The sequence below is a fragment of the Podarcis filfolensis genome, assembly GCF_964270895.1.
Source record: "Podarcis filfolensis genome assembly, chromosome: 15".
Classification (NCBI taxonomy): domain Eukaryota; kingdom Metazoa; phylum Chordata; class Lepidosauria; order Squamata; family Lacertidae; genus Podarcis; species Podarcis filfolensis.
Genome location: NC_139618.1, coordinates 7,502,012 through 7,513,530, shown reverse-complemented (window position 1 = coordinate 7,513,530; position 11,519 = coordinate 7,502,012). Strand labels below are relative to the sequence as shown.

The 11,519-nt window shown below is 47.8% G+C and overlaps 1 protein-coding gene across 16 annotated transcripts in view; it reads right to left on the bottom strand.

Moving 5' to 3' along the window:
• Positions 1-203: 203 nt before the first annotated feature.
• The window catches only part of CUEDC1 (CUE domain containing 1), a 70,442-nt gene continuing 59,126 nt past the window's right edge, over positions 204-11,519 (bottom strand). For 10 of the 16 annotated variants that reach the window (XM_083587910.1, XM_083587912.1, XM_083587916.1 and 7 more), the window contains 6 exons: positions 10,966-11,049; positions 8,449-8,523; positions 7,833-7,926; positions 6,753-6,811; positions 6,311-6,374; positions 204-5,417 (listed from right to left, as the gene is read on the bottom strand). In XM_083587910.1, the coding sequence (XP_083444036.1) occupies positions 5,411-5,417; positions 6,311-6,374; positions 6,753-6,811; positions 7,833-7,926; positions 8,449-8,523; positions 10,966-11,049 (383 nt within the window). In that variant the 3' untranslated portion in view covers positions 204-5,410. Of the gene's footprint in view, positions 5,418-6,305; positions 6,375-6,752; positions 6,812-7,832; positions 7,927-8,448; positions 8,524-10,965; positions 11,050-11,519 lie in introns of all 16 variants that reach the window. The other 6 variants (XM_083587906.1, XM_083587905.1, XM_083587907.1 and 3 more) reach the window with 1 other exon arrangement.

The window sequence follows — 11,519 nt, the reverse complement described above, 5'->3', positions numbered from 1 at the left end:
CCCCTGCAATACAGGGATCTTTTGCCCAACACGGGGCTCAAACCCACAACCCTGAGATTAAGAGTCTTGTGCTCTACCAACTGAGCTATGGTCCTTGCTTTTTGCACTTCTTTTTAATGTTTGTGTTTCAACAAGTTGCCTCGAGTTCCCCTTTCTGAAAACAAATAAGCAAACCACAGTGGAGATTCACAAAGCCAAAAGCATTACGAGAGTACAACATGACTTTATTATATGAATTACTATTAAACATCTTTAAGAGAGAAAAAAAATCATGTATGGAAATAAATTCTAAAATAGCAACACTCACAAACGTCACAGGAGTCTCTTCTTTTTTTTGTTGGTTTGTCTCCTTTTTTAAAAAACAAAACCCTTCCCCCCCCTTTTTTTAAAGAAAGGAATACAAACATTACCAAGGACAGGACATTGTTTGGTGGTCAGAGAAATACAGCTTGGTTTAGGAGCCCAACTTGGCGGCCTCTAAAATGCATTTACATTAGATTCTTTAAAAATTACATCCTCACCCTCATTCCTCTGGGCTATATGCCCCATGGGCTCAATTGGTCCAAATGTCCAGAGGCTGCTAAAGGAAATGTCTGAAAAGTTTCAACCCACCTGCACGAATACAAAACTATTCTGTTTTGGCCATTCCCCAATTGCTTTCCAAACCTGGTAACGACACAGCGAACTTTCTTGCACGGAATCCATCCTCAGTCCACCTGGCTTAGTATTGTCTACACTAACTGGAAGAAGCTTCTCTGGGGTTTTCGTTGGGAGTCCTCAGCCCTACCTGGAGATGTCAGGGATTGAACCTGGGACCTTCTGCATGCAAGGCAAGTGTTCCACCACTGAGCTACAGCCCTTCCCCGACTTCTGTCTCTCATGTAGCCTACATTCTTCAGTGTGCAAGGCTTAAAAGGATGTCAGTGTAGCTACCTGAAGAAGTGGAGGGCCCGGGTTCTAATCCTGACCCATTGGGCATTGGGGTGTGTACGTGCTGTTATTTATATGGGAGCCTCTATTGGAAACAGTTGCTCCCTTCCATCCATGAAACTCCCAGAAAATATGGATTGAGCAAATCCCTTATTGCTCTTGCCCAGCCAATCCAGGAAACCACCCTCTCTTTAAGAGACCTATCCCAGCTACCAAGGAGGACTCAGCTACGCTTCTCCCATCTGCATTCCTGGCCCCATTGCCCACCTGGTCTTCTCACCTGCCGAAGGGCACAGGGCCACAGTTGCATCCAGACCGCCAATATTCTGCAGGAATGTATTCAAGGTTGAACCAGGAACGTAGAGTTGTGCAACTGAAGTGGATCAGAGCTCTCTGTTTGCTTGAGCACAAAAAACCCACCTTTCGAAAGATCAGACTTTTTTTGCAGTTAGGGTTGTGATGGGGAAACACATTGGAAAAGGTGGGACAAACAGATGCTTAGCGGGGAAGATGTTAAACACGCTGCGCGAGCAAATCAAGACAAATGCTTGTCATAAACAAACAAATGAGAATGGGTATTCAGTAAAGGCCAGGTGTAGTCTAACCTCTGCATAAGCTTTATTGCAAGCAAATCAGTATGAATGCTCAATAAACGGGTCATCTGGAGTGGGTGTGCCCTTTCAGGCTGCAATACTGTTGAACAGCCAGGAGAGTTCTCCAAAAAAGAAATTTCCCCAGCCTCTAAGCTGGGCATGGGGAACCTTTGGCCCTCCAGTTGTTGCTGAACCGCAACTCCCATCAGCCCCAGAAACATGGGCAATGGCCAGGGGTGATAGGAATTGCAGTTCAGCAGCATATGGAAGGCACAGGTTCCGTGCACCTGCTTGAAACAGCCCAGGCTTCATCTGTGTAGACTCACAAGGATTGCAGGGTTTCATGGGAGCTGAACAAATGTACCCAGATTCTCATTTGTATGCTGAAACTATCAATCAATCAATCACAAGAAGGGGCAGCCAGCACTTGTTTTAAAACAGAAGCAAGGAACCCTTTTCAACCCAAGAGCCGCATGTCCTCATTGGCAACCTTCCAGGGGCCACATGCCAGTGGTGGGCAGGGACCAGGGGCAAAAGTAGGTGGAGCAATGAGTATAGATTTTACCTTCATACAGGAGATTTCTACTCACCCCTCCTCTCCCTCTTCCATCCAGGCAAGCAAGCAAGAACAAAGACATGTTCCAGCCAAGCAAACACACCCAAGCAGGGTGTGAAGGAAGGCTGGTGAGAGGGTGTTGCCTGGGGAAAAGTCTCAAGGGCCAGGCAGAGAGGAGCAACCACATTGACCTGAGGTTTTAAATGTAAAAAAATAAAATAAAGCAGGACAACAGGGAAGCAAAGAATTTGCAATGGCAGAAGGAACCAATTGAGCCATGGCTCTGAGAAAGGAGTCCTGGTCAAGCCAACGAGGGCAGGAGAAGCAAAGCTTGCTAAAGAGCAAGAGCTGGAAGAACAACCGCCTGGCAGAAGTCCGTAAGGAACAGCAGCCAGAAGCCCCGAGGCAAAAACCACCCTCCTGCCTGAGAAGCATCCCTTCCCACCCATCCACCCTGTAAAAATTAAAAACTGCCAACCCAGAGTCAAGGACATTTGTTGGGAACTTTGGCGGTGAAACTTTGCAACAGCCCATTTTGGAGTAGTAATACAACAGGACCCTGGCCCATTCCTCCTTTCCACCTGCAACCTTAGGGCCATAGAAAGCTGCTTCATACCAGGTCAGACTGTTGGTCCATTTAGCTCAGGATTGTCTCTCTCCAGGATTTCCAGGTTTCAAACAAGGGATATTCCCAGCTCTGCCTGGAAATGGCAGGAACTGAACCCGGGTCCTTCTGCCTGGAGGTGCTCTTCTACTGAGCTATGCCCCTTCCTCAACTAGCTGCCAGCTAGAGCGTTAAAGGCACAGGAAGCCTGGCAGGGAGAAAATGCAGCAACTCCATGAATCCCGTTTCCCCACCTCTTGGGGAAAGCTGTCTGCATGGCTTTTTACACTGTTGGAGGATAGAGGGATAAAGACATAACAGGCAGTGTGTCCTGAGGAAGGGCAAGTACCCTTGACAAGTCCTCTTCCCCGTCACACTCCCGCAAAGCTGCCTTCGTGGTGGGGTGGAAGGCAGGGAGCCCAGCAGCAGGGGGCGCCAGAGCCAACGACAGGCAGAGCCAGCTAATTCTGGTCTTGCTCTTCTTCTCTCCTCCCTGCTGCCTTCTGTAAGGGGGCAACGCTACTGGCTGACCAACCCCTCCCTGCCCCATACAGGTTGTTCTTAAGAAAGCAGGCAGGTTGGGGGGGCTGGCTGAAGACAGACGGAGGTTGGTGGGGCAATGCCCCATTCGCCCTTAAAGGAGCAGCCTCCCTTGCCATGCAGCAAGATTTTTTTCCTGGCTTCTGTCTGCGTCATAAAAATAAAATGGAAAGTTTAAAAAGTTAAGCCACGAAGCAATGGAGCCTTCAAACTAGCAGATCCGATTCCAGAACTTGAGTCCTTTCCAAGCATTCAGATAGAGAGAGAGGGAGAGAGAAAGTCCAGCTATAGATGTCAAAAGAGGAACAGCCGGTGGCTTATTCAGCTAGGAACCCACGGGGAAGGGGGGAGAGGGAGAGAGGCTGGAAGGCTTTTCTACTTCTCTGGCTGTTTATTTCCAGTGGCCAGCCTCCAGGTTTCTCCTTGGCAACTAGTGGATGCTTAGCCTCAAAGACGGCTTTGGGTGAGGGGGGTTGTCTTATCCTGAGGATCTCGCTCTCTCTTTCTCTCTGCTTACCCCAGTTCCCCTCCCCAAAAGGGAACCGTTTCTGCCTGGCAGCCCCTCAAGTTTGGGGATCTTTTTAAGCAATACTGCTTTCTCCCAACTCTCCCTGGAAACTTGGATCCCGTACAAAACAGCCCTGCGGAGAGAGTCCAAGAGGCTGAACTTTTGTCTAAGTTGCACTGACGTCACTTCTGTGCTGGAGAACATACAAACCTTCATTCAGGGTTTTGAGGGTTTGGGTTGTTGTCGTCCCCCCTCCCCCCCCCTTGTTAGAGCCCGGCTGGGCATTCTGCGCCTGTGATTTAAAGCAACAGGCGCAGGTTCTGCTGCTGGCACCACTTTGGGTGGGCATTAAAAAACCACCAAAACAACCCAGATCACTATGGTCAGTGTCACTTCTGAATGGCAGGACGAGTGTCAGTTTCAGATCAAACCTTGGCAGTCACAGGCATGGTGGGCCTGACAAAGGGTCATTTGCCATTAGGGCAAATGAGGCACTGCCCCCACTAAGTTCAGTCTGCCCTCTCTGTCTTCTGCCCCCATCCCCAGTCCCAGGGGACGCCAGCCAGACGCTGTATCAGAGGAACCAAAGACTTCTGTCCCAGCAGGACCCTCTTGTGAAGAGTCCCCTCGCACATGGCCTTGTCAAAAAGCACCAAGGTAGCATTCAAAAGCCTGTCCCTAAGTGGGCGAGGACAACTGTGTGTTTCCTTCCTACTTATCGACTGGCTCCAGGCTTTCAAAGCATCACCTGAGCAACATGGGACAAAGACCACATGGCTTTCACAACCATCACATGAAGAATGCCTTATTCACAGAAACACATACAGAATACAACCCTTTACATCAATCCTATTTTCCAATCATAATTTCCAGCAATACAAGGAACACATAGTTAGGAGCGGGGCCACGCTGAAGCAACGGGATGAAAGTGGTTTCTAGCTGGAGGGACGGCGATTCCGAGGCCCACTTTAAAAATAATAATAAACAAGGAACAAGGGCAGGGGATAAATCCACTGTGAGGCATTTCTGGTTGTTAGTTGGAATCAGCAGAAACTCTCTCTTTCTTTTTTTTTAACGTGGAGAGAAGTTTATAACATCCTGACCATCCAATCTCTTGATTTGGGCTTATTTTCTGTTAGCAGCAATAATTATGTAATGATAATCATCAATGATACAATGAAATTCTGAGGCCATCCTGTGGCTGGAGAAAGGTCATCTGTTAGTTAAAGAGATATGGTTTAAAAACACCAGGCCAGAATCCACATTTGAACGGCATCTCCCCCGCCCTTTGTTCAGACGTCTGAACGCTACAGTATAACAAAGAAAGAAAGGTCCTTGACCCATCCTTAAGATCTCGAAAATTCATTCTGCAGTTTGCAAAGATTTGACGTAGGAAAAAAAATCAGGTCAGCTGTAAAATCAGATCTCTGTTTCTTTCCTCCTTTTGGGCTGGTGATTCTTCAGATTGGAGGAGGAGGAAAAACCAACCGGTAACTGTTTTCGAACCCAGCTGCTAAGAAAGGACCAACCATGTGCCTGGCGTTATAAAAAGCTTGAGCTTCGGGAAGCATCTGACAGCTCCAGGGGAGGACAAAAGCACCTGACCCCATCATGCTCTCTGACATCTTCTAATTCTCCCATTATTCACCTTTTCTTTTAAAATATATATATTGGCCAGCTCAGGATCTAGAAGACAAAGGATTTCAATGCTTAGTAAAATTGAGCTTAATAATAATAATAATAATAATAATAATAATAATAATAATAATAATAATTTATTTCTACCCCGCCCATCTGGCTGGGTTTCCCCAGCCACTCTGGGCGGCTTTCAACAGAACATTAAAAACAGAATAAAACTTTAAACATTCAAAACTTCAGATGTTTTTTGTGCCACCCCAAAACCAGAATTGAAACCAGTCTTGCTGTCCTTTAGCACCGTGCTATGACCAAGACAGTGGATTTTAGTGGCTCAAACTGGAAGGGTCAATAGAAAGAAAAAATAGAAAAAAAGAACACCCACTTTCTGGAAACATCTTCTTTTTTTTTTAATGGAATATTCAATACTGAACCCAAGGCAAAAGTTCTGCATAGGAATCCACCCCAAAGTGCATATAACCTCAGTATTGTCTACCCTAAATGTGAGGAACCTTTGGCCAGGCACAGGCAAACTCGGCCCTCCAGGTGTTTTGGGACTACAACTCCCATCATCCCTAGCTAACAGGACCAATGGTCAGGGATGATGGGAATTGTAGTCCCAAAACATCTGGAGGGCCGAGTTTGAGGAAGCCTGCCTTTGGTCTTCCAGATGCTGTTGAACTTCCTCCCATAATCCCCGGGTAAGCATGGCTGACAGTCAAGGGTGATGGGCATTGTAGTTCAGCAACATCTGGCGGGCCAAAGCTTCTCCACACCTAGTCTATACTGAATACCTATGGCTCTCCAGGATTTTCGGACACTGAATCTTCCCCAGCTCTATGTGGAGATGCCAGGATTGAACCCAAGACCTTCCGCATACAAAGCAGATGCTCTACCACTGAGCTATATCCCTCTCCCTAATCTCCAAATACTCTTCACCTTACTGTGCTTCTTTTGATGTTTCATCTTCTGTGTGTAGCTGTCGTCTTCTTGCTTGGCCTTCTTCATCTGAAAGGCAGAGGAAGGCAAGAGAATATGGAAACCTGCTGGTGAGAAGCAGCTCACTCTGCACTTATGTGGAGCTGCTGTCACATGGGCCCCACAGAATGAACGAGAGAGAGCACAGAATAAGCAGGAGGACTGGGACATCTTGTATTACACCAGCCTCTACAGGTGAAGATATAGGGCGAGATGTTTGAGCTATGCAGAAGTCTACACCAATGAAGGATCAGGCATCGTTATATACAGTTTGAAAGGGTCTTAAAAGGGTGAATCAGTCCAAGCAGTAGCCTTATGAGCTGAGATCACAAGTAAATCAGCACACTGAGCTTAGCTGGGACCAACCCAAAGGTAGCACTCACGTTAGAAACAGGGCTCTCGTCTTACCGCATGAATGTCCTTCAACGTCATCAAGAAGATTAGCTGTCGAAGCTGCTGTTCCCATCCTGCACTTGCAATTAAGGAGGAAAAAAGAGGAAACCAATGGCATGTAGAGGGCATAATCTAAGCCAGGCCTCAGATGATCTGAGCTCCAGAACCATGATTTCCATGGCTAAGGCTCAGCCCTGGGAGAGTAGAAACCAAAGCTAGGGTTCCTCTGTGTGTGCGCGCACACATGTGCAAGATTGCCTTTTGCTCAGTGATCTGCAAACTCAACTGGGAATCCAAAGATTCCCAAGTCACACTGCATCGTCATCACCTATTATATATTTTGGAAAGCTGTTTGTTCTCTATGCACCTGGCCACCTCTTTAAATACCGTAATTCTGAGATCAAGAAGCAGGTTCGCAACTACGTACGCAGCAGGGATGAGGATGGGGAGAAAACTAGAATGAGCAGGCCCTGCCTTTCCTTGGCTCTGCCTACTGTTTGGTTTCCCTGCCATCAGCCCTACCCTTGCCAGCGAACACCAACCACGGCTGGTGCTGATGGTGACATCAGCAAGAACAAGCAAAGAGTGTTGTAAATCTAGGTATATTACATTTTCAGCTGAGCTGCTGAAGTCTAACACAGCACAGGGATTTAGCACGGTGACTCACAAGTTGGAGGAGGAGAAAGGAGTTCAACTCCCTGCTCAAGCACAAAGCTCACTGGTTGCTCTTGGGGTAGGCATGGGCAGTGGAGAAAACCCAAAGGGAGGCCCCTCTTGACCCCTGGGTGATGCCACAAGGAACTTGAGTGCAGAAAGCCAGCTCTGTGCCAGCAACATAACTTGGCTGGCATGGCCAACCTCACACTAGAATGCAAGGGGGGTCGGGTTCTGAGGGTCACATGCACATCAAACATTTAAAGCGTATTTTACACACATGGTTTTCCCCAAAGAACCACGGGAACTGTAACGGGAGGGGGGTTAAAAGTGCAGTTTCCAGGGTTCTTCGGGGAAAACCATGTACTTTAAATGTGCTCGGAACTGCAGGGAATTTAGCAGCGTCAAGACACAATAGCAAGACTTCACATGGAAGGATACACTTGATGCTTCAACAACTGTTTTCTTTTCGATTTCCTCATTTTGGTCTTCTCTGAGAAAGCCCTGGCAAGTTCAAAGAGCTTCTTGCGTGTAGCTAGAAAGGAGGGGTGGGGTGGAAATAAAGGTTTGTGGTTGTTTTTTAAAGGAGAAAGAGGATGTAACCATGCAGTATCTCTAGGGATTGTTAAATCAAAGACCACTGGAAACCCTACTCACTCTGGCTTTTGAAATTAGGGTTAGGGTCTAGCCTTAAAGACTGGGAACCTGTTTAAAATAAAAGACGTGATCTTCTCGGGATACTGAATTCCGCACCTAGCTTTCTGCCAAATGTCGTGGCCAGGAAAACGGATCCAAAAGCCTGAGCTCACTGTGCAGTCATCCCCATTCACCCCTCTGTGCTGGCAAAAGCTCCTGCCTGCATTGTTTACTGCAAGGGTCACATGCACCCTCCCAAAAACTCCAGTCAGTAACAGGCAGGTATTAAGATTCCCATATACTGTCAAAGTAATTCAGTGGTCTAGTGCAGCATTTACGATACATTCACTCATGCAGACCGGTGGGGGAAATCCCACCGCAGCTCCAGATCCAGCCATGCTGCCACCATGACACAACTCACATTTCCCCATGTGTTTTAATTTGTCCCTGAATAAGGCATCATCGGAGACGGCACCACTGGAGCGAGCTACATCGTCTGGAAGGCAAAACAAACTCGGGATTAAAACACAACGCTGAAGAAAGAGAGGCGAATTTTCAATGTGTGTTTTTTTAGCGTGCAGTTAAAACAAAATGCTAAAAGTCGGGGGTATTGTGGCTGGAAAGCCGATCGTGTGCATTTTGAAAAACAGAGAGGGGATTAAACATGTTAGGCATGTTGCCATTTACTATCATTCTTGCTAAATTTCTACACTGCCCTTCATCCAAGGATCACAGGGCGGTTTGCAATATAAAAACAAAAAAATACGTAACGTAGTAACAAAAAACAACACACACCCCGGCACACACACAGTTTGAAAGGTCATATATTGTTTAATTAGCCAAAGGCCGGGGTGAAGAGGAATGTTTTTGCCTGGTGCCTAAAGATAGGTAATGAAGGCGTCAGGTGAACCTCCCTGGGGAGAGCATTCTACAAGCAGGGAGTCACCACAGAAAAGGCCCCTTCTCATGTTGCCACCCTCATGTGGAGGAGGCACATGAAGAAGGGCCTCAGATGACTGCAGGGCCCAGGTTGGTTCATGTGGGGAGAGGCGGTCCCTGAAGTATTGCGGTCCTGAGCTGTTTAAGGCTTTATAGGTCAAAACCAGCACATAGAATTGGGCCTGGAAACTAACTGCCAGCCAATGAAGTTGGGCCAGGATTGGTGCTATATCTGCAATCGTCTTGCCCCAATGAGCAGCCTGGCTGCTGAATGATAGGGGAGGAAACTATATTTGTCCATTTTTCTCCAGATCACGCAGTGCAGCATTTCCAGCCTCAAGGACTAGGAACTTAATAGTAAATAATTAAAGAACCAGAGAGTGTCTCCTCGCAACTCTTCGGCATTTAACACCAAATTGGGCTCTTGTGAGGTCTGATAGTGGGGCATGCCCAGAATGCCCCAATCCTCTTAAACAGCCTTTTTCAGCATTTTGCCCCTGAATCCAGCCATGGCTAGTGCCCTCTGGGAATTGGTAGGGCAGAAGGTAGGGAGCCCAACAGCAGGTGGCGCCAGAGACAAAGACAGGTAGAGCCGTCTCATTCTAGTTTTGCCTCCATCTTCCTGCTGAGTTCTTAAAGGGGCAACTCGGAGACTAAGGAGGAGGAGGAGGAGGAAGGTGGCAGGCAGGGCCACCCCACAGACTAGTTGTAAGCGATAAGGCATGGGAAGGGGACAGACTGAGCTTGGTGGGGCACTGCCCCATTTGCTCAGATTCCACTGCCTGCAGTGTAGCATCAGTTGCCGTTAGCATCCTCAGCCAAAGCAGTCTCTTTATAATACTTGGCTAGGCCCCGACGGTTCCACGGTTTTCATGTGATAGCGACAGACAGTGGCTCTAATTCCCTCCTCCGAGGCTGCCGCTCGGCTCGGGTAGTGAAGGTTAAGCAGGATTATTTCCTCGTTCTGCCAGCGAGGCAATATCCCCTTTGTTCAAAGATGAAAAGGAAGGAGGAATCCGTGCTTACTATGACTGGGGACCAGAGCAGGTTGCTCACCATTTTGTGGCCATTCCTTATGGGATGGGGGAGGATCTGGAGTGGGGGGGGGGGAGGGAAGACTAAGTCCTGATCCAACAGTCCAAAGCAAAAGGATACTTAAGAGCATTTCCTTGCAAATGTACAGGGCAAGAGTTGAAAACATATTCCAGAAGCTGTTTGTTGCCTCACACCAGCTATTTGCCCCAGATGCCCAAGACATACTAAATCAGGCATGTCCAACCTGGCACCTATGGGTGCAACTGATGCCTGTGGAGGCTTTCACTGTTGCCCTGGGGCAAGATCCCCAATGCTGAGCTTTCATTTTTAAAAAGGTCTCTAGTCTTCCTAAAAAGGAAGTTTTGGTGCAAAAAGGTGCAGGTTCTTCTAAGCTATTTTTATGAAACGGGAGTCCACATGGTGTGGTTTATTTCTGCTGCTGAAGAAGAAGAATGCTCCCTGTTATACCAGACAGAAAGAGAATGTGTGTGCATGTGTAAAATCAATACTGCGTGATCTCCATGATCTGGACCAGCAGGACAACGCTGACTTCCCATGGCAAGCCTAAATTTGTCATGAGTGACTGTCTAATACTGTGTTACCATCGGCAGCCATTTTGTGTTGTGCCACGCCCCCCCATAGCAGCCATTTTGTGACTGGCACCCCCAGCACTCTCTCAAAATTCAAAATGTGCCAAATGGTCAAAAGAAAGCTTCCCCATACACAGCTTAACTGTTGGTGTCAAACAAGGCCTGGGGGGGACTCAGGTTCAAATTCTTATATGGAGACAAAGCTCTTCTGAGTGACCTTGAGCCAGTCATTGGCCACACCTGCATAGTCAAAGTAACCTAAGCACTGATTGAACTGGAATAATTTTTTACTGGATTTGCACCCTTACATTCTGGCAGCTGACCACAAAGCTAACATCCGTCCTTTGGGGGGGGGAACTATTGGGGGGTAATACCTGATATTACAGAGGTGAAAGCAACATCATTAGTGAGGGCAACGCTGCTCATCTTGGATTTCTTCGACTCATACTTCAATCGATCTAGATGGCGACCAAAAAAGTAAGAGAAGGAAATGCATGAGTGTCACAAACTGGCAGTCAAGTGCAGTGGCGTAGCGTGGGGGGTGCAGGGGGGGCCGGCCGTACCGGGCGCAACATCTGGGGGGGACGCGCTCTCACTCGCAGCTCTCTAAAATCCACGCGTTAGGGGGCGCAAATTACTTGCCTTGCCCCGGGTGCTGACAACCCACGCTACGCCACTGGTCAAGTGGTCAGGATTTGGCACTTTCCCTGCTGTGGTCTGGGCTTGATTTCCATTCAGGCACCGTAGCTCAGTGGGAGACTGCTGCCTTGCATTCAGGTCAATCCTCAATGGAATTCCTTGCTGCTTGAGGTTCAAATGGCCAACTCTCTGCCATTTGCCATTGGTCAGTCAAGACCAGGCATAGGCAAACTCAGCCCTCCAGGTGTTTTGGGACTACAACTCCCATGATCCCTAGCTAACAGGACCA